The 24,584-nt window shown below is 41.7% G+C and overlaps 2 protein-coding genes across 4 annotated transcripts in view; both read right to left on the reverse strand.

Annotated features, from left to right (window-relative positions):
- Window positions 1-19,948, reverse strand: part of LOC310998602 (diacylglycerol kinase zeta-like) — a 77,967-nt gene extending 58,019 nt beyond the window's left edge. For 2 of the 3 annotated variants that reach the window (XM_083988735.1, XM_083988733.1), the window contains exons 1-2: window positions 19,878-19,948; window positions 3,601-4,825 (exon numbers count right to left, since the gene is read on the reverse strand). In XM_083988735.1, coding sequence (XP_083844861.1) covers window positions 3,601-4,652 — 1,052 coding nt within the window. In that variant the 5' untranslated portion in view covers window positions 4,653-4,825; window positions 19,878-19,948. Of the gene's footprint in view, window positions 1-3,600; window positions 4,857-19,877 lie in introns of all 3 variants that reach the window. The other variant, XM_083988734.1, reaches the window with a different exon arrangement.
- Window positions 19,949-19,956: 8 nt separating this feature from the next.
- LOC310998334 (uncharacterized protein) lies at window positions 19,957-24,186 on the reverse strand (the record flags this gene model as incomplete). Its single annotated transcript, XM_083988320.1, has 2 exons — window positions 22,914-24,186; window positions 19,957-20,095 (listed from the first exon to the last, which is right to left on the reverse strand). The coding sequence occupies exons 1-2, from the start codon at window positions 23,162-23,164 to the stop codon at window positions 19,957-19,959; spliced, it is 390 nt and encodes a 129-aa protein (XP_083844446.1). The 5' UTR covers window positions 23,165-24,186.
- Between the last annotated feature and the right edge of the window lie 398 nt (window positions 24,187-24,584).

Genomic DNA, 24,584 nt, shown 5'->3' on the forward strand with positions numbered 1-24,584 from the left:
GACCCTGACTAATACTCATAGTACACTGTAAAAACTCAACATCTTTCCAAGAATTTCTGTCTTATTTCCTGTCCAAATGTCTAATTTCTAGTCAAAACTAATCTCTTTCCACTTAAAATAAGACTCATCACCTAAAAATTAACTTGTTTTTAGATCATTTTCACTTGTTTCAAACAAATTTTCACTTGAAATAAGTAGAAAAATCTGCCAGTGAAAGTAAGTTTTTGTGCTTGTAATAAGGAAGAAAAACTTGTTCCATTATCAGATTTTTTCTACTTATTCCAAGTGAAAATATGCTTGAAAGGAGTAAAAAGTGTCTAAAAACAAGCTACTTTTAATATGATGAGTCTTATTTTAAGTAGAATGATATTTGTTTTGACTAGAAATGACATTTTGACTAGAAATAAGACAAATATTCTTGCTCAGATACTTGAGTTTTTGCAGTGTAATGCTGCATTAGCATCAAAACAAAGTAGGCTAAATTAAAAAATGATAATACATACGTAGTCTAAGAAAAAAAAACTGGAAAAGTTAGGGGGAGGGGCCCACTTTAGTATTCTTTAAGGGGGCCCAGAATTCCTAGCAACGGCCCTGCTCCCTCATAATCATTCACTCATTACTTCATCACTTACTCATTCACTCAACATAACATCAGAACAGACATGATCTACAGGGAGCAAATTAGTCAATCAGATAAATGATCAAAGAAAAGCTTGTCAAGGAAGAGTCCAATAACACAACATCCACATAGACATAGACTGTGGATGTATAGGCCTAATGATGAAAAATAAGAATCAGAAGCCTCATGGTCTATTCTTAACATTGACAGACACGCTGGTTCCTCTTTCTGACAGTTTAACAGGAAGTTAACCGCAAACCGCAAAATAAAACCATTAACCAACAGAGTGAAGAATATTTAACTGAATGCATCTGATAGAGAAGCAGCGTCACCTGGAGTCGGACTATCGCAGCATCTCTGATCTCCTGTCATTAACATCAGCAGATCCTCATTATCTGAGGAAACACTTAACCATCTGTGTAGACTTCCTCCTGATGATGATGATGGTGATGATGCATGGTCACTTCCCGATAGAAGCTTAGAAAACGCCGGTCATTTCCCCCTTTTCTTGTTATGACATGATAATGACCTGATGATGATGAGACTGATGAGACATCACATCTATTCTCAGGTCATTCAGTCAAGTCATAAATGACATCAAGCCTTGGTAATAAATGGTGGATGTGTGGATAGACTACTATTTAGCTGAGGAGTCCATAGTAAATCCCCATTAATCACAAATAAATCAGTTGTTTTGGGTTTTTTTGGACTATTTTTTGCATGTGTTCGATAGTTGATAAATATCAAAATGTTACTTTATTAAACATTAGCCAAAAATGATGACAAAAACCTCACTGCTCAAAGAAGCACAAGTTGGCGCCATCCAAGTGGTAGGCTAACTGTTAGCAAAAACGGTTTGGGTTGCGATTGCTAGCTTATTCATTAATTCAGCCCTGGTGGATGCTAAGTAACATCATTAAAGTCATTTCTACTGTGAAGTAAATAAAAGAGAACCATGAGTATCTCCATGTAGCTAAAAGCCTGAATGCAATCTGCTAATGTTAGCATAATTGAGTGTTTTTAGCTTGTTAGCTGACTTTGTTCTCCAGGGCTAAATTAGCAAACAGGCTAAAGTTAAAAGATTAAAATATTGAATTGTAAACAACCACAGAGTCCATAGTAAATCCCCATTAATCACAAATAAATCAGTTTGGGTTTTTTTTAACTATTTTTTGTGTGTGTTCGATAGTTGAAAAATATCAAAATGTTAGGCTACTTTATTAAACATTAACCAAAATGACAATGACAAAAACCTCACTAATCAAAGAAGAGCAAGATGGCGCCATCCAAGTGGTAACTGTTAGCAAAAACGGTTTGGGTTGCGTTTGCTATCTTATTCATTAATTCAGCCCTGGTGGATGCTAAGTAACATCATTAAAGTCATTTCTACTGTGAAGTAAATAGAAGAGAACCATGCGTTCTTGTCCATGTACAAGACTGAACACCTACAATCAAGATAACGCTAAATTATGCTAACATTAGCAGTTAGCATAATTTAGCATTGTCTTAATCTTGTTGCCCAGACAGCTGACTTTGCTCTCCAGAGCTAAATTAGCAAAAAGGCTAAAGACAGTTCCACCTAATGCATTTCGGCTGGTTTACGAGGCTAAGTTCCACCTGGGTTCAGTTTACATGTAGGCTACCAGCAAAATAGCCACAGTTAACATTCATGTACACTCTTCTTTTAGCTAATGGTCAACTGAACTAATGCTGAACATGTGTAAATTTGCAGAAACACTGGCAACTGATTCAAACTATGAGTCGAGCCAAAGGTCAATAAGGTGTTGCGTTAATTCAGAGTCAAAACAACAGTATCGTTGAAAGGAATTTGTGTAATTGTCATGAGTCGTTCCAGAATATTCACATAATCCCATATTATTCAATCCGTTTTTGCTAAACTGTTTCCTCAAATCTTTTTTGGTCTGAACAATGATTTAGTCATTTACACAACACATGACTACCTGAAACGCATCACAGACAAGGACGGCTGCAGAGAAAGAAGTCTCTCAATGTCTCTCAAACTTTCCACATTTGCATACCTCTGTTCTGTCTGACCCGACAACAACACAACAGACACAACACAGTGGGATCTCATCCAGAAGTTCCAGTGGTGTCACATTCTATCTATAGCACTTTAATAGACAACAGCTGACTGCTTCTGGTACTTTGAAGAACATGACACATCTTGGTGCTGTTGGTCGGTAACACCATCATTAATTACACCATTACACTTATAGCCTATATCCCATCCTACACTGTACAATGTGTTCACTTTTTTTAGCCTTATCTAATTGAATTATTTCCTCTCTATTACAGTAATTAACAACAAATAATTAATTCTGTTCAATACAGAATGAAAAATCACTGCCATTGTCTCACTTTCTTACACTATTTTTATTTGTTCATTTTTTGGCCCCCACAAAAAAAAACCAGTAGTCTAATCTTTGTATGACTGAATTATTCTGCTTAGACCCTGACTAATACTCATAGTAATGCTGCATTAGCATCAAAACAAAGTAGGCTAAATAAAAAATGATAATACATACATAGTCTAAGAAAAAAAAACTGGAAAAGTTAGGGGGAGGGGCCCACTTTAGTATTCTTTAAGGGGGCCCAGAATTCCTAGCAACGGCCCTGGTCATATACACATTTATCGCTTTCCCACGCCCACAAATGAGACAGGAAGTGACATCATATCATATCAGCACTGCTGGTAATGCATCATGTTGGATCATCTTTATAATTGGAGATCTTTGGTGACAAATTTTGCCTGATGGCATCGCTGCAGAAAAGGTCAGAGGTCAAAGGTCACCGAAGATACATAACGACGTTAACCGGCAGGAAGAAAAACCCTGATCCACCAGGACCAGTCCAGATCAAATTATGCAGTAAACTCTGTTAGCAAATTAGTTTAGTCTGCAAGTACAAGCCTGTGTGTGTGTGTGTGTGTCTGTGTGTGTCTGTGTGTGTGTGTTACATACGACAGGAAGCTCTCCCATGTGTCCAGATAAGGATCGTAGTATATGGTTCCCTCCTCGTCCCTCCCCAGAGGTGAAGAAGTGCTTTTATGGACTTTTACATCTGGGTCGTCCGCCGCCGCGGGACCAGAACCAGGACTCAGACCTGCTGAGCTCAGCTGAGCCAGACTGGGGCTGGTGCTGGAGGTCTGGATGGGTTTCTGTACGATCCAGTGAGCCTGACCCGAGCTGCGCCGGTGGTACCGACCGTAGATCCCGTACCCGGCCACTCGGCTGTGGAACAACGCGTCGGACGGGAGCAGGTTGGAGGAGTTTCTCCTCAGGCAGCGAGGCGCGAGGCGGAGCAGCGGGCGGGGCTTAATGTTCTCCATGACCACGGCTTGAGTTATGTGCATCCGAGAAGGATCAATCATCCCCCGTTTGGTTCTGGTTCTGCTGCTCTCCACCTCTTCGTTGTCTTCGTCGCTCCCTTCTTCGTCTTCTGACTCGGAGAAGGAGTGCAAACCGAACTCCTCTTCGCTCCCTTCCTCCTCTCCTCCTCCTTGTCCTCCCATCTGGACCAGGCTGGCGAGCAGCATGGACGATCCGAGCAGATGAGGCTCGATGGACTTCACCTTGGAGGGACGGCGATGTCGCGCCGCTACATAGGGGGCGGCGCCCGAGGCCCAGCGGCCACGGTGCGGTTTACAGTGAAACGCTCTTCTTCCTCCTCGTTTCACCGCCGGTGCGTTCACCTCTCGCTCCGTCGCCCCGCCGCCCGTTGCCCCGCCCGGCGCCTCTACGACCGACTGCCGCCTGGGGCCGCTGGCCACCAGTTGCCCCGCGCTGGGACGCCGGCGCTGCTCTGGAAAGGCCGCGGGTAAACCGACAGAGGAGCGTCGGGACTGCATCAGAGCAACGGAGGGTAAACCGGCGCTGGAGCGTCTTCGGGCTTTGCTGGTCTGGACCGCGAGTCCCGGTCCCGGTCCCGGTCCAGGCGGACGCACCGTCGTCGATTGACGCTTCTGCCTCTTGCGTCGGCGGCCGAAATGGCGCTGGAAGAAGAACTCCATCATCCTCCTCCTCTTCCTCCTTTTCAAAGTTCACACATGTTTTAACGTGTTTTAATCCAAGATAACTGGTTTGTCAATCCACCACAAACCCAGAGTCATCGGATGATGATGATGATGGTCCTTCTCCTCCTGCTGCTGGTCTCTACTAGTCCAGCTCTGGTCTTCCTTTAGAAACTCTAAAGGATGAGTAGGTGGTGTCAATCAGATCTACAACCAAATCTCTATTGACAAAGAAAAGCGTTTTCTCAAAAGTGAATAAATAACCAACTGAAATGAAATGTCATCTTTGATTCATTAACTAATCAACCAGCTCATTAACTGATGCAGTACTGCTCTCTTCATTAAACTGATATTAACTAGGGGTGGGAGAGAAAATCGATTCACATAAATATCACGATATCTTTTTTGACGATTTGACGAGTGTTTTAATTTTTTATTTTTTGATATGAGATAATAACACAACGTTACCACACAGAGTTGTTTTCAAGGTAAATTCATGCAAAACCTCTGATGCACGTTGCCTTCAGGGACAGTTTTTCATCATCAGTCTCTGTATTTCCCTCTACAACAACTCTGTGTGGTAACGTTGTGTTATTATCTCATAGTGTGGTGAATGTGCAGCTCACAGCTTGTCCACCAGAGCGTTGTGGAGTTGTTGGATTGTGTATTTGATGAGTTTGATGAGGGAAACCAAGAAATCCCATAATGAGCCTCCGTAGCGTAGCTCTGAGCAGCTCGCGGCTCTGCTCCGCTGTTCTAAAAACAGCTTCCACCGACAATTAAAAGCAATGAACCTACTCCTAAAACTGTATGGATTATGGCAATGGGCCAATTTGCCAAAATGTTGAACTATCCCTTTAAGGACAGAATTAGGGTTATTCAATGCAAAACCTAGGAATTTGCCTAATTAAATGTAGATGCTGGTTAGCAGAGTCAAAGTCTGAGGTGAGGACGAGTCTGGAGGTCTTTCGGAGCTGCAAGGGTTCTGGACTGCCTGTCAATCTGAATGTTTGATCTAAACTGTGTCATTACACCTTTAGTTTGACAGTCACAATGACACAGAGCAAGGAGGCGGTATCTGATCAGTGAAGCTAGCGTTGTACAGTTGTCCAAAGACTGGTCTGAAGCTTTTTACCTCAAGAGTAAACGCCCAACACTTGACCTTAACCTAATGGAACAGGAAGAAGGGGAGGCAACCTTTCACAAGCACTACACTCTTAGAAATAAGGGTTCTTCTAGAAGGGCCGGGGTGCTACCTGAGGGTACCTAGAGGATGTTGTTATGATGCTATGTGAAGCCCTTTGAGACAAACTGTTTGTAAAAATGAGCTATACAAATACAATTGCCTTAAAAATACAAAAAGGGTTTTTCAAGGGTTCTTGGTAACACTAAGGGTTCCAATACACTGCAAAAACTCATAATCTTACCAAGAATATTTGTCTTATTTCCAGTCAAAACAAATCTCATTATACTTAAAGTAAGACTCATCACATTAAAAGTAGCTTGTTTTTAGACACTTTTTACCTATTTAAAGCATATTTTCACTTAAAATAATCTGATAGTGGGGCAAGTTTTTCTTTCTTATTACAAGCACAAAAAAACTTGCTTTCACTGGCAGATTTTTCTACTTATTTCAAGTGAAAATGTGTTTGAAACAAGTGAAAACGATCTAAAAACAAGTTAATTTTTAGGTGATGAGTCTTATTTTAAGTGGAAAGAGATTAGTTTTGACTAGAAATGAGACATTTTGACAAGAAACAAGACAAATATTCTTGGAAAGATTTTGAGTTTTTGCAGTGTAAGAACCATTCTGATCCAGAGAACCTTTAAAAAAGGTGTACCTGCGCTTCATAACAGGCTGCCGTACGGTGAATGTGATAAGAAACATGCACAAAACGCAACATCCTCCTCCTCCTCCTCCTCCTCATGACCTGTTACCACCGACACCAGGCAGCTGCACTTCCAGGACGCTCACAAACCGGCAAAAAAAGTTGGCTAAGCTGAGCTGTACGCCAAAACCAACAGGCTGAGGAAGTCAACACTGCACAAGGCTGTGAGGCTTTACAATGAAACTGTCTCGACATGATTTGTTCTGTCATTTTTTTTGTATCCCCTTCTTCTTATCTGCTTGAGGGCATTACTTCAACTTGAAATGTCTTTTTTTGTCTTGTTTTATCTGTAAAATTCCACATTTTTTTCAGTGGGTCTTTCTGGCACCACTGCTAGCAGCAATCAATAAATCAAATGTAAATACCAGCAGACCTATTAACCTATTAAGCTATTAACCTTCAGAATAAAACCCAACAAGTCAGAATAAATGAAATTATTGAGTATCATCAGACCTGACATGTTTTCACCTTCTCCTTTACAAACACAACAACAGTAACTGAGTCATTCTGTCTCATCGATGAAGCAGTAGGTTTGTTACCTTTAATTGTCGGTGCAAGCTGTTTTTAGAACGGCGGAGCAGAGTCGTGAGCTGCTCAGAGCTACGCTACGGAGGCTCATTATGGGATTTCTTGGTTTCCCTCTTCAAACTTATCAAATACACAATCCAACAACTCCACAACGCTCTGGTGGACAAGTTGTGACCTGCACATTCACCACGCTATGAGATAATAACACAACGTTACCACACAGAGTTGTTTTAGAGGGAAATTCATGCAAAACCGCTGATGCACGTTGCCTTCAGGGACAGTTTTTCATCAAGCAGTCTCTGTATTTAGCCTACCTCTAAAACAACTCTGTGTGGTAACGTTGTGTTATTATCTCATAGCGTGGTGAATGTGCAGCTCACAACTTGTCCACCAGAGCGTTGTGGAGTTGTTGGATTGTACATTTGATGAGTTTGAAGAGGGAAACCAAGAATTCCCATGAGCCTCCGTAGCGTAGCTCTGAGCAGCTCACAGCTCTTCTCCGCCGTTCTAAAAATAGCTTGCACCGACAATTAAAGGTAACGAACCTACTGCTATGACTATAGGGATTATGGCAATGGGCCAATTTGCCAAAATGTTGAACTATCCCTTTAAGGTCTTGATGAGGCATCAAAGCGAACATTTAATCCCCGATCGAGTTCTCAGGTGGACTTGCTTCCAGGATCTATCTGAACATGAGAATCATCTCTCCACCTGTGGCTGTGAATCTTGAGGTATTGGGTGAAGCCGGTTCTGCTGAGTCGGCGCCGTATCACTTTTTGCTGAGAGCGGCAGAAGCAGAAGAACTATCGGTAAACTGAGTCTACGTCTGAGCAGGAACACTGAAACTCTGCAGCTTCGCATTACTCAAAGATGAAACTAACAGAGCAGATGCGTCACTTTCACCCCAGTCCACTGATTTACATCTTGACAGTCACTTTCAATGTTGTATCACTCAATAAGAAGCAGTTATGGCTATTAACTAGACAGAATCCAGCATCAAAACAAAGTAGGCTAAATAAAAAATGATAATACATACGTAGTCTAAGAAAAAAAGTGGAAAAGTCAGGGGCCCACTTTAGTATTCTTTCAGGGGCCCCAGAATTCCTAGCTACGGCCCTGGTCATATACACATATTATATGTCAATGATATCGCTTTCCCACGCCCACAAATGAGACAGGAAGTGTGTTATTACGTGCTTAATAATTACTAATAAGGAGCTAGTAAGCTACTTAAATGCATATTTATAAGCACCTAGTTAATGGTGAATATGTCTTCCCTAATCTAAAGTGTTACCCCTGAAGGAAATACGGGTGAATGCTGAAAGCTGGAAGCTGAATGAGCTGAATAAATTGTTGAAACAATGCTGAATTAAGTGAAGAAACTGCTGAAGCAATCTTGAAGAGATGAAACAATATATGAAGAGTATGAAAAAAAGTGGAAAAGTCAGGGGCCCACTATTCTTTTAGGGGCCCCAGAATTCCTAGCAACGGCCCTGCTCTCAACAGGTGTCAACATGAACGTGAACAAAAGCTAACATCTGCTAGCTTAACCGAAGGTGCACACGGACAGGGCCGTATAGGGGAGAAAGGTGATGATAATTCTAGGGGCTCAGCGTCCAGTGGGGCCCATAAAAAACCCCAGTAGTCTAATTTTTGTATGACTGAATTATTCTGCATAAGACCCTGCATAATACAGGGTTCCTACACATTTGAAATGTCCAAATTCCATACTTTTTCATGACATTTGAGATGTGCATAATATAAAAAAGCATGTAATTAATCATTTGTTTTCATTATTCTGAATGTGTATGCCATTATGTAACCAAATCATTTCCAGGAGATTGTAGCTATAGGTACAATAGTACAAAATAATTAAACCAAATAACTTCAGATAAGACCAAAACCAGATGATAAATATATTTCCAGACAATATTTTCCATTTTCCATACATTTCCAGACCTGGAAATGTATAAAATCAAATTTCATACTTTTCCATACTTGCGTAGGAACCCTGCTAATACTCATAGTAATGCTGCATTAGCATCAAAACAAAGTAGGCTAAATAAAAAATGATAATACATACGTAGTCTAAGAAAAAAAGTGGAAAAGTTAGGGAGTTAGGGGCCCATTTTAGTATTCTCTCAGAATTCCTAGCTACGGCCCTGACCACGGTGAAAATAAAATATGGCCTGGAGCTAAATATTTTGTTGGATAAAACGGAAGATACCTCGATGTTTCTCTCTCTGTCTTTGCGACTTTTGGGCTTTTAAATAATCTGGAGTAATGGAAATGTTTGGTAATGTTGCTTAAACATGTCGTGTGTGATTCTACTAATCTATTTTCAGCCATTTGTTCGCTCTGAACAGAACATTTAAATAAGTTGAATTAAAGTAGGCTAAATAAAAAATTATAATACATATGTAGTCTAAGAAAAAATGACCAAAAAAACAAAACTGGACAAGTTAGGGGGCAGGGGCCCACTTTAGTGTTCTTTTAGGGGCCCTAGAATTCCTAGCAACGGCCCTGCTCTCAACAGGTGTCAACATGAACATGAACATGAACAAAAGCTAACATCTGCTAGCTTAACCACAGCGTCTCTATCATCACATCTGTTATTTCCTGTTGCAGACACAGTTGAACACAGCGCCACTGACCCTCACAGCTCGTCACTCACTCACAGCGTCACTAAAATAAACAGTGAAGACACATCTGCACATCTGCCACCTGCCTGCAGACGGTTGAATGTGTCGAGAAGCTCTGCGGTCTGCAGCCGAAAGAGGCCAACGAACCCCAAGTTACCAGAAACACAACGACTGAGTCAGAACCCGACCGCAGCCAGCGCAGCGCAGCGCTCCATCTCCAGCGGACGCCGGCGTGATGAGTCACGTTTCTGACATATGAAGTGTCGAAGAGGAATATCTATCATCATGTGACATCAGATGAGAACAGGATAAATGTGCGTGCAGCTTAGAGAAACCACCACAGAGTGACAGGAAGTCCCATCATCACACAAGCATCATCGGCGCTGTGAAACCTCCACTGCTCACTTTAATCCCCCGCCTAATGCCGCCGTCACAAAGGTCAGGGGTCGGCACCGTAACGGCTGGCTGGCTGGCTGGCTGGCGCATGCAGAGCCACGGTGAACTTATACACATCTGTGGGGTGGGGTGATCTTTATTTAGAACCAGATCACATCTCAACTTATTTAAATTTTCTGTTCAGAGCGAACAAATGGCTGAAAATAGATCAGTAGAATCACACACGACATGTTTAGGCGATATCACCGAACATTTCGATTACTACAGATTATTTAAAAGCCCAAAAGTCGCAAAGAGAGAGAGAGAAATATCGAGGTATCTTCCGTTTTATCCAACGAAATATTCAGCTCCAGGCCATATTTTATTTTCACCGCGTTTGCAGGGCCGTAGCTAGGAATTCTGGGGCCCCGAAAGAATACTAAAGTGGCCCCCTGACTTTTCCACTTTTTTCTTAGACTACGTATGTATTATCATTTTTTATTTAGCCTATTTTGTTTTGATGCTAATGCAGCATTACACTGCAAAAACTCAAGTATCTTAGCAAGAATATTTGTCTTATTTCTAGTCAAAATGTCATTTCTAGTCAAAACAAATGTCATTCTACTTAAAATAAGACACATCATATTAAAAGTAGCTTGTTTTTAGACACTTTTTACTCCTTTCAAGCAGATTTTCACTTGAAATAAGTAGAAAAAATCTGATAGTGGAACAAGTTTTTCTTCCTTATTACAAGCACAAAAAACTTGCTTTCACTGGCAGATTTTTCTACTTATTTCAAGTGAAAATTTGTTTGAAACAAGTGAAAATGATCTAAAAAAAAGTAAATTTTTAGGTTATGAGTCTTATTTTAAGTGGAAAGAGATTAGCTTGAGTATTAGTCAGGGTCTTATGCAGAATAATTCAGTCATACAAAGATTAGACTACTACACATACAGAAGGGAACGGCCTCTGGGCTAAAACGGGGCAGTTTACCGCATATTCACTAAAAAAATGGTTATTTAATTGTTCTAAAATTTTAGTTTGGCATCTGAAAGGAGAAACTCTACAGGAGGTTTGTGATTTATTTTAACATAATGTTTCTAAACTAATAAAAATAAGAATCCATGGATGGTTACCATGGAGATGGATAAAACAACATGACATGGCGGAGTAATATGTTTAGTGATGAGTTACTGTAGGCATGCTGTCATGCTGATTTGAGCACGTTCTAAATGTCTTGTTGACCAATCAGATTGCTTAGTCGGAACTACTTGTTGTATAATGGGAAATAAAATCCAAGAAACAAGCTGGTTGATGTCTGGCCTTTATCTTGCAGTTATCTGGCTGCTGATTGGCTGGAATCTGGCTGGAGTCTTTTGGACTCTGGCTGGAGACTGGGGGGAGCCTTTTTAGACTCTGGTTGCACCAAGGGGGCAGTTGTCGGTCTGAGAAGTGAAGTCACTTCCTCGTTCAACAAACTGCAATCCCCTCTTCTTCCTCTGGGGGCTGGTGTCAGAAAGCAGCATTCTCCATAGACCCCCATGTTAAAATCGCCGACTTTACATCCTCAGTAAACATGTTAAAAGCCTGGTGTCAGAACGTTTTTTGTCTCAATCGATAGTTTCTACCCCCGCACACACTCTGAGGGGTTTTAACTCTAGCGTTTTACTGTTATTAGGTTAAAACTCTGGCCAATTAGGGCGCGGAAACGTTGAGTGACAGGTCCGAGCAGCTCCGTGGACAGCTGCTTCAAGGCCAGTGGGCGGGTTCTCGGCCGGTAAATCCAACATGGCGCTGTCCAGGCCGCCATGTTGGAGTCACAAAAACGACTCCCCACAACCAATGGGTGACGTGAAAGTTGAGTTTCAGTAAACTAAGATCAAATGTTAGTTAACTGCTGAGTTTGTGTGAACCACCACCTGATGACATCACCGTTAACACCCGTATGAAAAACACACGGCTCTAGCATCATGGTGGTGGCCTGCTGCTGCTGTCAGCTCAGCCACCTATAAACACCACGGAACTGATCAGGGATCAGATCAAATCCTCTGAATCTGATCGTCAATACCTCCCATACTGACATCATCAGCCTCGTGCACATCTGTATGAACTCACTTTAAAACAGCTGTTCTCTAAACCCCGCCCCCGCCGCCCGCCCCCGCCCCCGCCTCCATCCTCTTTGTCTCTTACATCTCCATAATGACCCTGTGTTTCTCCAGCTGTTACGTAACAGCTGCCGTTTACAATGATAATCCCTGACCAGACCATAACGGGGCTGAGAGAGAGACAGAGAGAGCACTGAGTGATGATAACACATCACCCACCTGAGTGCGTATTTGCATGTGAACACGGCTCTTTGTTTCGACAAACATCGTCATCCACAAACAGGGTAGGACTACTGACGACAGAGCAGCGAAGGTGCACACGGACAGGGCCGTATAGGGGAGAAAGGTGATGATAACTCTAGGGGCCCAGCGCCCAGTGGGGCCCATAAAAACCCCAGTAGTCTAATCTTTGTATGACTGATTTATTCTGCATAAGACCAAATGTCCAAATTCCATACTTTTTCCAGACCCTAATTTCCAGACTTCTCGGTAAAAAAAATTCTAATAATTTGTGACATTTGAGATGTGCATAATATTAAAAAAAGCATGTAATTAATCATTTGTTTTCATTATTCTGAATGTGTATGCCATTATGTAACCAAATCATTTAACTAATCAAACAACTTCAGATAAGACCTAAACCAGATGATAAATATATAGTATATAGTAATGCTGCATTAGCATCAAAACAAAGTAGGCTAAATAAAAAATGATGATACATACGTAGTCGGAAAAAAAGACAAAAAAAAAAAAAAAAACTGGACAAGTTAGGGGGTAGGGGCCCACTTTAGTTCTTTAAGGGGCCCCAGAATTCCTAGCAACGGCCCTGCACACGGAGCAGACAGTCAGGAAGGAAGCTCAAGTCAAACAAAGTGGTTTTCACTGATGAATGAAGACTCCTCGTTATGCTGGAACTACTCCTGTCCTCTTCATTCTAACTTGTGTTGAGTTTTTTGACAACACCAGTAAATAAAACCCTGTCACAGAACAGACAGAACTAGAGCCGGATGCTTTAGGAGTTCAGGGGTCTGGTTGCTAGAAAATATTATTATCAAGAAAACCGCAACAGTAAGACATTGTGATAGGCTAAATTATCGTAATATTTTATTCTTTGAAGCGCTGAATCGATATGATATCAATAGTTTACATGGTGACAGTGGGTTTGCATTTGCAATAGCAATATAGGAGTTTAGTTTATTATTATGGATCCCCTTAATTAATTAACTGTTTACAGATATATTAACAATCATTATTATGTATTACTTAGGATTAGGAAACACATTTATTAATGTAGCCTATTAGTAAGCAGTTAATTAATGTTTACTACTCAAAGTTAGTTAATAAATTAAGTAATAATAAAAGTTGAATAATGTAATTAGTTATCATTATGTATGCATTACTCAGCATTAATTAACACATTAGTTTATATATTGATGCTTAATAATGTACTAACTAATGTTAATGAAGGGACCCTTATTGTAAAGTGTTACCAAATTAAAAAAAAATATATAGCTCAATCTGAAAACATATAAAGTATAGTATAAAATTGGGAGTTTGGACCTACCAATGGTAAGCCCATTGTTAAGATTGCATAAAAAGGGGCACCGTGTGGCGCAGTGGGTCTATGCAAAGGCTACAGTCGGCCCCGGTTCAAATCCCACATGTCATTCCCCTTCTCTCTGCCCCTCCACTTCCTGTCTCTCTCAAGTATACTGTCAAAAAAGACAAAAAAAAATTGCAGAAAACGTACTATGATGTTTACTGTATTATAAAAATTAACTGTATTTGTTTGTTCATAAAACAATGTGTGTTCTTTATCTAAAAAAAGGCTTTGAGAAGGGGAAAAAAAGTATTTAATAGCCTTGCATCCAAATTCATTGCAACGTACCATATCGTCACATAATCTCAATTTCAAGAAGCAGCTTCATTTATTTAAAAAAAAAAAAGGTCCATTTCATCACCATCAGTGACTAACGCTGTGACCTACTGATCAAAGTATTATAATGTTCACACACCCTAGCCTTTATCGGGGGTTTCAATGTCTGTTTCAAGCTGAATGCTTTAGGTTGTCCCACAATGCACTTGGCAAAAGACGGACCACCGGCTGCATGTGATACAGCATTTATACATACAAGGCTGAGAGGCTGTACTGTCCATAACACCTCACAAGATCAACACAACGCACAGAACAGACAACACGTTGATGACTTCCTGTTCTGAGGACCTTAAAGTTTATCATGTCCTGAGGAGGAGGAGGAGGTTGTTCAATCTCAAGGGGTTTAGTCGTCTATCAGGAAATAATATCAGCATTATCTCTTGAAAGAGGCTGCGTTCATCTTCGTCAAGTCTGCTTGTCACATTGTGTTCTGTTCCTGTTTGTTGTTCAGCCTCTACTCACTGGTATCAGCAGGGTGGAAGAACTATAGAAACCACAATGAGCATAAAGTTCTACAAAACCCTCATAAAGGAACATGTTTTAAAGGGATACACCAGCATTTTTTTTTTCGTGTCTTGCCTCACTCCAGAGTCCATGACCAGCAGATAGACACCATCCTTTCCACTGTGCGTGCAGTAACAAGGGAGATAGAGCCGTATCGCCGTAATTAGCTTAGCTCAAACACTGGAAGTGTATGGGTAATGTTAGCCTGCCTCCACCTAAAGTCATCAGAGAAACTCTTCAGCAACTCTAAACGGACCGATCTTCGTCTCAGAGCTACAAAACTCAATGGGTTCAAGCAAAGACGCTTTATTTTGGTTCAAGCTAGCTACATCGAGGGTAGGTTAGCTTCCTATTTCAAAGTAAAAGCACAAATTCTATCGTCATGGTTTTCTGTATGTAAAGGGCAACGGGTGTTTTATTTTGTGAAAGTAACCGGAAGTGCGTTGGTCACAACAGCTAGCTTGAGTAGCGCCAAATTCGTCCGAACAAAATTGTAAACAGCTGGTATTTAGACAAATTAACGACACACTGCTGATCTAAACGGCTACTTTCTCACCTAAACATGTTTGAAATGTTGATAAAGTGATATATTTACAGAGTTTAGAGCTAAAATGAAATCAGTTTCTGACTGCTGATTTCAGCTCGGGTAGGAGGCAGGCTAACACTACCCATACACTTCCAGTGTTTGAGCTAAGCTAATTAGCGGTGCGCCAGCTCTGCCCGTATCTCCCTTGTTACTGCACGCACAGTGGAAAGGATGGTGTCTATCTGCTTGTCATGGACTCAGGAGTGAGGCAAGACACTGAAAAAAAATGTTGGCGTATCCCTTTAAGACTGTGTAAGCTTCATTTAGGTGTACCTAGTACAATCTGAGACGGAGGAGCAGGTTCCATCCTCTGGAGACCATGAGCAGGAAGGTTTTCAAGCACAACAATGTGGTGTTGTGGGTGAAAACGATCGCTTTATTAAGGTAAAGGGGTCATTTTGGTGGCAACAATCACATTTTCTAGGTCATGGATCAGGTGTGGTTTTGAAGAAATGACACTGACATCTCATTGGTGGGACACTGACAAAGAAGACCAGATCTCTGTGTTGACGGAACAAGTCCAAAAGTCTGGAACTAGTGGTGCTTTTCATGGAAAGAATAAAGACTATGTGTGTGAGAGAGAATCCAGAGCTCTGTGCTGCTGGATTAAATATTTACATAGAAAATAGTAGCGTACTATGCAAATACACAGCCGTCCACAGCAATGTGGTTTTCCTCTACTGGGGAAAGACCCAACCTTCTAGATATAGAACGAGTGGGAGCCACAGGTGGACCGGTATCATTTCCATTGAACAAACTCTGAAGGTCCATTAATTTGACTTTGCCTCAGCACAGCTGGATTCTTTGCAGTGCGTCATCAGGAGGACATCTCGCATACCGAGGATTAGCATCAGTGTTTAGACCACGGAGACAGAAACTGCCCAGAGACCTGGAAGGTTATTTTTATCGTTTCAAAGTAAAGGCCATGAGCAAGCACGGCGAGGCGGAAAACAAGGAAGCAATTCAGGAAGAGTTTAAAAGTATCCGAGTGAGCAACAGTCAGAACAGACTCGAGTCATCACAGATGGTAGGACATGGAAAGAGAGACAAGAGATCTGGTCTCTGTGGTCCACAATGTTTAGACCTTTATATGAATCCAGTCTGGACTCATTTCGAATTTTGAATTTGCATGTTGCACCAATGAATTCTAGGTAAATCAAGTCAATGGCTGTGTCCCAAATCACTCACTCATTCCCTACTCCCTACTCACTTTGTGGTGAATTCTATATAGTGGACTATACAGTGGACTCAATGGTCAAATGAAAAACACTTTCGGACACTACTCCGCTGCACAGTTAACTTTCTGCGTGCACATTTACCAACTATAGCCTACTTCATTTACCAAGTCCACATTTTAATTATGTCGCATAATTAAAACGCTCCGACCGCGACCGTGACCACAATGCATGATGGGATATCTTTCTCCGGTTAGTGCCCATCGGATGTTCACTACATTTCGCGGTGAATTGCGGGATACATTCAGTGCACTAGATAGTGAACATTAATAATCACTGAACATTCAGACACCACTACAACATGGCGTGGTCACTATACAGTATAGTGCACTATGTAGTGAGTAGGGGGTGATTTCGGACACAGCCAATCAATCCAAAATAAAAATAAAAATGGCCGACCGAGGAATCTCCAAGGTTGAGTGAAAAAAGTGAAACACTAAAAAAAGAAAGATCAGATTTTGGTCTCTAGAAACACTTTCCATAACAACGTCAGCAAAACTAATTATTAGCCATGTTTGGTCGATCGGTACCATGGTAACGATCTTAGGCCTTGGTTAGCCTCAGTGGCTTTTTGTGAAACCTGCTCTATGAGAAAGCTGAAGACTACGTGATGAAACACCCGTGTGAAACTGGCCCTCGGTGGTTCAAGACCTCAGGAACCTGCTTGGTCCTTGACCACAACCTTCAACTTCTCTATAGTGTTCAGCCATCGATTCACTTGCATGCAGAAACGTCACATTAAACCAACATCAGACGGTTTGCATTAAAGGGATGGAGTGCAGAGAGTCTTTTAAAGTACTTAGGGGCTATTTGTAGATCATACAACCCCACTTTAAAAAAAATGCTACTATCCCTTTAAAATCAGACCGATGGTGTCTGGTTTCATGGGGATTAATACGTAAAAAATACATTTTTTATATCCACCCTCTGTCTAAGTGGAGCTGTGTTTGGGCTCTAGGTTACCGCCCTCCTCCTCTGTTATCAGTGTAAATGGTGACATGTTTTTACCCCAAACAGCTGCTTTTATTTTCAGCCTAATGCGTTGGACTTTTATACACAAGTGCTGCTCAGACCAGACGGACCAATCCCATCGCTTCGGTCTAAAGCTCTACTACAACACGGACAGAAACAGGATGTGAGAATCACACCAACATGAGAATAAACTGGTGTGAAAAAGGATGCCTACTACGAATGACTGACAGTGTCCAACTGTGTAAGACTGTATCTTTAACTGTGTCCAACTAGGCCTACATCTCTATATCTCTAACTGTGTCCAAGTGTGTCTTTGTGTATGCCAGTGTCTCTACGTGTCTCCAACAGTGTCTCTAATTGTGTATGACGTGTCTCTAAGCGTGTCCACTTGTGTCTCTAACTGTGTCCAACTGTGTAAGACTGTATCTTTAACTGTGTCCAACTCAAGGGTGCAGTTGTCGGTCTGAGAAGTGAAGCTCACTTCCGCGTTCAAAAAGCTGCAATCCCCCCGGCTGTCGCTGGGGGCTGGCTCCAGAAGGGAGCAACTCCAATCGAGCCCCATGTTAAAATAGCTGACTTTACAGCTTAAAAAAACATATTTACAGCCTGGTACATTTTATTTTTTTGGTCTCAACCGATAGTTTCTACCCCCGCACACACTCTGAGGGGGGTGAATTTTTTTTAAACTCTACCGTTTTACTATTATTAGGTTTAAAGTTCTGGCCAATTAGGGCGCAGAACCGTTGAGTGACAGGTCCGGCGACCGCTGCTACGAGGCCAGTGGGCGGGCTCTCGGCCGGCTAACCGCCGCACCGCTCCAAATATGGAAAGTAGAATCCAACATGGCGCAGTTCAAACCCCCGTAGTAGCGGCACAAAACAGACTCCCCCAAACCAATGGGTGACGTCACGGTGCTACGGCCGTTCTCTTTACAGTCTATGGTTCAACTACATCTCTATGTCTCTAACTGTGTCCAACTTTGTCTTTGTATATGCCAGTGTCTCTACTGTAGGTGTCTCCAACTGTGTCTCTGTGTCCAACAGTGTCTCTAATTGTTTACGACTTTGTCTCTAATTGTGCCCAACTGTGTCATTCGCTGTGTCTGACTGAGTTTGACTGTGTCTGTCCCTCCCCGGCTGCGTCCCTCTATCTGCACCAGTAGTCCAGAGTCTAGAGGGTTTCCAGCTGCTGAGCGTCCAGCTGTGCTCTCTGCTCGTCCCCTCGTCCTCTTTCACGTTGTTTAACCCCCACAGGTCACGGGGCTTGTGGGAAACGGTGTACGACAATTTTTGTAATTCTACGATCCACATCTTTACATCTGAACATACGCAACACGGACTGATAAAGCCTCCGCTGTTGTTGTGTCCTCCGCTTAATTATCACTATGGTTACACATATCAGTGGTATTTTAAATGTGGTTTTCTGAAACTTGACTTTCAAAGGCACTTTGTGATGAGTTAGTGAGATCTACTGGATTCTACTGAACGCTTTAACACCCACCGGCCCGCCGAGAATCCAACAGGCCCGGATTTTAAAAAACAAGGCGCATTTTCTTAATTTCATAATAAAAAACTCAACATCTTTACAAGAATATTTGTCTTATTTCTTGTCCAAATGTCTCATTTCTAGTCAAAGCTAATCTCTTTCCACTTAAAATAAGACTCATAACCTAAAAATTAACTTGTTTTTAGATCATTTTCACTTGTTTCAAACAAATTTTCACTTGAAATAAGTAGAAAAATCTGCCAGTGAAAGCATGTTATTTGTGCTTGTAATAAGGAAGAAAAACTTGTTCCACTATCAGATTTTTTCTACTTATTTCAAGTGAAAATCTGCTTGAAAGAAGTAAAAAGTGTCCAAAAACAAGCTACTTTTAATATGATGTGTCTTATTTTAAGTAGAATGAGATTTGTTTTGACTAGAAATGACATTTTGACTAGAAATAAGACAAATATTCTTGGTAAGATACTTGAGTTTTTGCAGTGTAATGCTGCATTAGCATCAAAACAAAGTTCCAAATACATACGTAGTCTAAGAAAAAAAAATGGAAAAGTTAGGGGGAGGGGCCCCACTTTAGTATTCTTTAAGGGGGCCCAGAATTCCTAGCAACGGCCCTGCATAGGCTACAAAGCTGTGGGAAACGCTTCTGTAGTCCAACCTCACAGGGGTCATTGCACTACGGCTGGCCAGACCCTCGCCTTATTAGTCAGGGGAGCTTCAGCTTTCTTTCTTTCTTTACATCTGAAATGACTGAAAACTATAGGAAGAACACAGCACTGCATCAGCTGCTACAACTATACTTCATTTACCAAGTCCACAAACTGAGCTGGTGATCATTATTCTTTAACAGCAATCCTGATAAATTATTATTATTAGGCTATTATTATTGCTAAATTCTCTTATTCATCTAATAGCCTAAATATCCAAAAAATACAAATAGTAAATTTTGAGCCAACCTGAAAAAGGAGAGGGAAACTATCCATCCATGCTCCACTCCTCTCTCTCTCATCTATCTATCGTCTCCGAGCTATAACACTAACCCCGGCGTAGAGAGAGCACCGAGAGCACTGAGGGGGAGAGAGGGGAGGGGTGAGAGACACAGTGGCACAGTGGTGGGAGGGAGGAGAGAGAAAGAGAGTGGGTGTGGCCCAGAGAGCGAGCTGCGAGCATGAGCCTGAGAGAGAGAGAGAGAGGACTAAAATAACTTGGTGTACTTCCTTGACAAGCTGAGTGCAAAAGTATCTGATAAATGTACACACACACACACACACACACACACAGAGAGAGAGAGAGGAAACAGAGATCGTGACTGTGACATTGTTACATCCTTTCGTACTGTTTATAATTCAAGAGGGAATTACAGGAAGCACCAGTGTGAATTAATGAGCGTCAGCCATTTGAATCTGCAACATAATAATTAACCATGTGTGAGATACTGAGCTCACCTTTGACATTTTGTCCTTTTCTTTTACATTTTCAAATAATTACAAGCATTTCATAGGCTACTGTAAAATTATTTTAAAAATTAACAATAGGCCTAATATAATTTTTTTTATTAGAACTTAATTATTTACACTGCAAAAACTCTAAATCTTTCCAAGAGTATTTGTCTTATTTCTTGTCAAAATGTCTAATTTTTACTCAATACTAACCTCTTTCCACTTAAAATAAGACTCATCGCCTACAAATAATCTTATTTTTTTAGATCATTTTCACTTGTTTCAAACTCATTTTCACTTGAAATAAGTAGAAAAATCTGCCAGTGAAAGCAAGTTTTTTTGTGCTTGTAATAAGAAAGAAAAACTTGCTCCACTGTCAGATTTTTCTACTTATTTCAAGTGAAAATAGACAAAAGTGTCTAAAAATAAGCTGCTTTTGATGTGATGAGTCTTATTTTAAGTAGAATGAGATTTGTTTTGACTAGAAATAAGACAAATGTTCTTGGTAAGAGTTTGAGTTTTTGCAGTGTAGCTATATGTTTTTATGAACATGAGTGATGAGCAAACTTGGAAGTTGGTTGACTCATTGTCCGAGCCCTTTACATTTAGCTTACTATTAGCCCTCCTAGGCTAATTAGCTAATTAGCTGAGCAATATTTTAAAAGACATGCATGCTAAAAGTAGCTAGCCCTGGCTGTTAGACTCAGGTGAGCAATCCATATAGATGCTACGTAGACCGAGCACTTCACTATGACGACAAAAGAGACCACCTCAAGCTAACCCATTGCTAGTTGGTAGCTAGCTCTGCAGCTAACGTGAAAAATTGTCAACAGTATCAGGGTTTCAAAATGTAGTCATGAGACAATGCATGTTAGCCATCGCCGTTACCCATAGCTATATGGTGAGCTAACAAACACAAGCCAGCTGTCCTAGCTAATAAATGTAGATGTTACACTGAGACTTTGAACATATGGTGTATGTGTTTACACCAAGCACTTTTCACTATGACGACAAAAGAGTAGGCCACCATGTTTTGCTGGCTGCTGTTGTTTTGAGTGTAAATGTTGGGCAGCTAGCTAACAGTGGATAGTTGTAAGACTCAACAGTCCAATTAATATTGTGTATATATATCAAAATGTCAATGTTTTATATCAATGAAAGAAAGAAAATGAAAGGTAAGCTATAGCTAAAAGAAAAGTGAATTGTGTGAATGCTATTAGCTTGCAGAAATCTACACAGGTATCTCATTTTTGGAGGGTCCAAAATACCTTCCCATTCACCTGAATGAGAGTCTTTCAGCTCTGTGATAATTAATCAATGGATCAATACTGACCATGAGCCTCCTCTAAAACACACACCAGTGCAATGCAACACACACACAAACACACACATGCACAATAAGACAACCAGATGAACCAATTAGCCGCCGGTGCTGCACCACGATCCCCTGCTCTCCGCACGTCAACAGCCGAGCTGGAGGCAACAACTGTCACCGTTGTTTCTGTTGGCATGTCAACCGCCACCGCCCCCGTTGCCCATGTCAACCGCAGCCCGCATTGCCGTGGGAATCGTGTCTCCCCAATCACATGACGGATGGTGACCCACTGGCAAGGTTAAAGACACACAAACACACACACGCACACACGAACACACACTCACATTGAACTAATCCGTATATCCTGCCTTGACTCACCAGTACAACAGGAAATAAAACAGATTCTGTTTTCGGATGTCGGTGGATCTGAGGTAATATGTGTGTGTGTGTGTGTGTTTGTGTGTGTATAATGTGTGTGTGTGGTGTTGTTGTTGTGATCACAGCTGTCTCAGTGTGACACATCTGTCCAGATATCTGTGAGATCAGGGCAGGATCGAGGCTCCACCTGCTGGCCCCAGTCGGTTACTGCCCCCTCAACAGGGCCGGCCGCTGGCATTTATAAACCCTCTCTGTGGTTGTTCAGGGCCACAGCCGTTAGGTGGGGGGCCACATGATCAGAAAGGTACCGGGGTTCATCAAGTCATTTAAACATCCTGAGGTCTGCACGTGCAGCTATGAGCTTTATATGTAATGTGAAGTCAATATTCAGCTTCTTTTATCTCACATTTGAGACATTTGGTGAAAATAGAACGGCAGAATGACAACATTTGTGCTCAAAAAGCAACCTTACAAAATTTCATTTTAGACTTGTTTTCTACACTTATCTATTACTGTATTCATATCCTATTTCAAGCACCAAAACAGTTCATTCTCATGACTGAAGGAGTGTTTTCACAAGGGATTTGAAATGTTTCAAAAAGACATAAAACACTTGAGTATTGTTACATCTGCAAGTATCTTAAAAAGATTTAAGAAAATATGTAAAAAGTTGAGAAAATGGCCTCAAACCTCAGAGGGCATAAACACGTCTGTATTCAGTTTTAACCAGTTATTTGGTGTTTGCGCTTAGAGTGCAGGGCCACAAACAAAAATCTTGTTTAGGGGGCCACCAACATCCTAGGGCCGACCCTGCCCCCTCAAACCCAAAAGGATCTCACTCCCCGTCTAGTCCGTCTTACCTTCTGAAGAGTTTGAGTCCGGTGAAGGACTTGGAGCAGCCGGTCAGCGCCTCCTTCTCCTCCTCCACGTTATCCGGGGGGGGCGAGGTGGAGCTGGGGGGCAGGGTGGAGGAGGAGGAGCGCAGGGAAGCGTTCGAGGATGTCGATCCAGAGCTGAACTCCCCATCGTCCCCTTTGACGTCCAGTAGCCCTGCTGCAACCGGTCCCGACCCGAGTCCTGCGCTTGAACCTATTCCCAGGTCCAAATCCATGACAGATGAAGTGTTCAATCAATCCCTGAAGGGGGGGGGCAATGTCACATTCTGCCAACTAGAATTATTATGGGTAGTCCTTCAAAAACTTTTAGGATGCCGAGTGTTTTTTCTGTGACCGAAATAGCGGATGTCCCCTGTGTGGTCCGAACATGTCCCAGAGGAGGAGGACTCTCGAAAAACGGTCTCTTGGAAGTATTCCAAATATTTCCAAAAGGAATTCCTGGTGTTTAGAGGGATTCCATGTAGAGCAGCACACTGCAGGTCCGCACAGCGTCCTAAAGGATCAACAGGACTCTACTTTAAGATCCCGGACTGGACTTGTTCCAGTACTCAACTTCTCATTGGTGGTAAATCTGACCTGTAGTCGCCCTACGACCAAACACCCGATCTCTAATAGTCAGATTAACATGTGAGGGCACTACAACACAGCAATTCCAGTTCCAGTTCCAATTCCAATTCCAACTTCCAGTTTAATGTTGTTCCCTTCCAGAATAACATTAAACTAAGACATATAAAAGTTACTGATCACTGATTATGATGGTCTGGAATGGATGAAGTATGATAATAAAAGTACTAACCTCACAATACTCACTATAGTGGAACTACAATGATTCATTACTACTCCTCTCTACCGCTCCAGGACTTCAAACATGGCCGCCCTGCAGAGTCAATAATCCACATGCCAAAGGTCCTTTACAAGACACACAACACAAGGTGTGTGTGTGTGTGTGTGTGTTGGAGTGTGTGTGTGGATTAGTGTCGAGTCCTGAGGGAGAGATAATCCTCCCAGCATTCCTCCCCACGACTCGGCTCAGAGCTGTCAGCAGCAGTATCACTGTTCCTCTCCCTCTATTTCCTCTCTCTCTCTCTTTCTCTCTTTCTCTCTGTCTGTTTGTTCTTCTGTTTAACTTCTTCCTCCTCCTCTTCCTCCTTTTCCTCCTCTTCTACTTCTTCTCGTCTGGGTTCTCTCTCGCCTCCTCTTCCTTCTTCGCTCCTCTTTCCTCTTCCTCTTCTTTAGTTTCTCGTTCGGTTTAATTACACTCCATGTGAGGCAGGCAGACGCTGACTGACACACACTCTGCTCGCTACTACACTTTGGTAAACACACACTCTGCTCTTCTACTACCCGCCCGGCTCAAACCAGGAAGTGGGTAATGACAGCAATCAGGGCCTCGGTCTTAGCTGCCCTGCTTTATGCCTGACTGAAACTCTCTACACACACTGCAAAAACTCAAAATCTTACCAGGGATATTTGTCTTATTTCTAGTCAAAATGTCTCATTTCTAGTCAAAACTAAACTTTTTCCACTTACAATAAGACTTAAGACCTAAAAATGATCTTGTTTTTAGATCATTTTCATTTGTTTCAAACAAAATTTCACTTGAAATAAGTAGAAAAATCTGCCAGTGAAAGCAAA

This window comes from Trachurus trachurus (assembly GCF_905171665.1).
Source record: "Trachurus trachurus genome assembly, chromosome: 2".
Taxonomy (NCBI): Eukaryota; Metazoa; Chordata; class Actinopteri; order Carangiformes; family Carangidae; genus Trachurus; species Trachurus trachurus.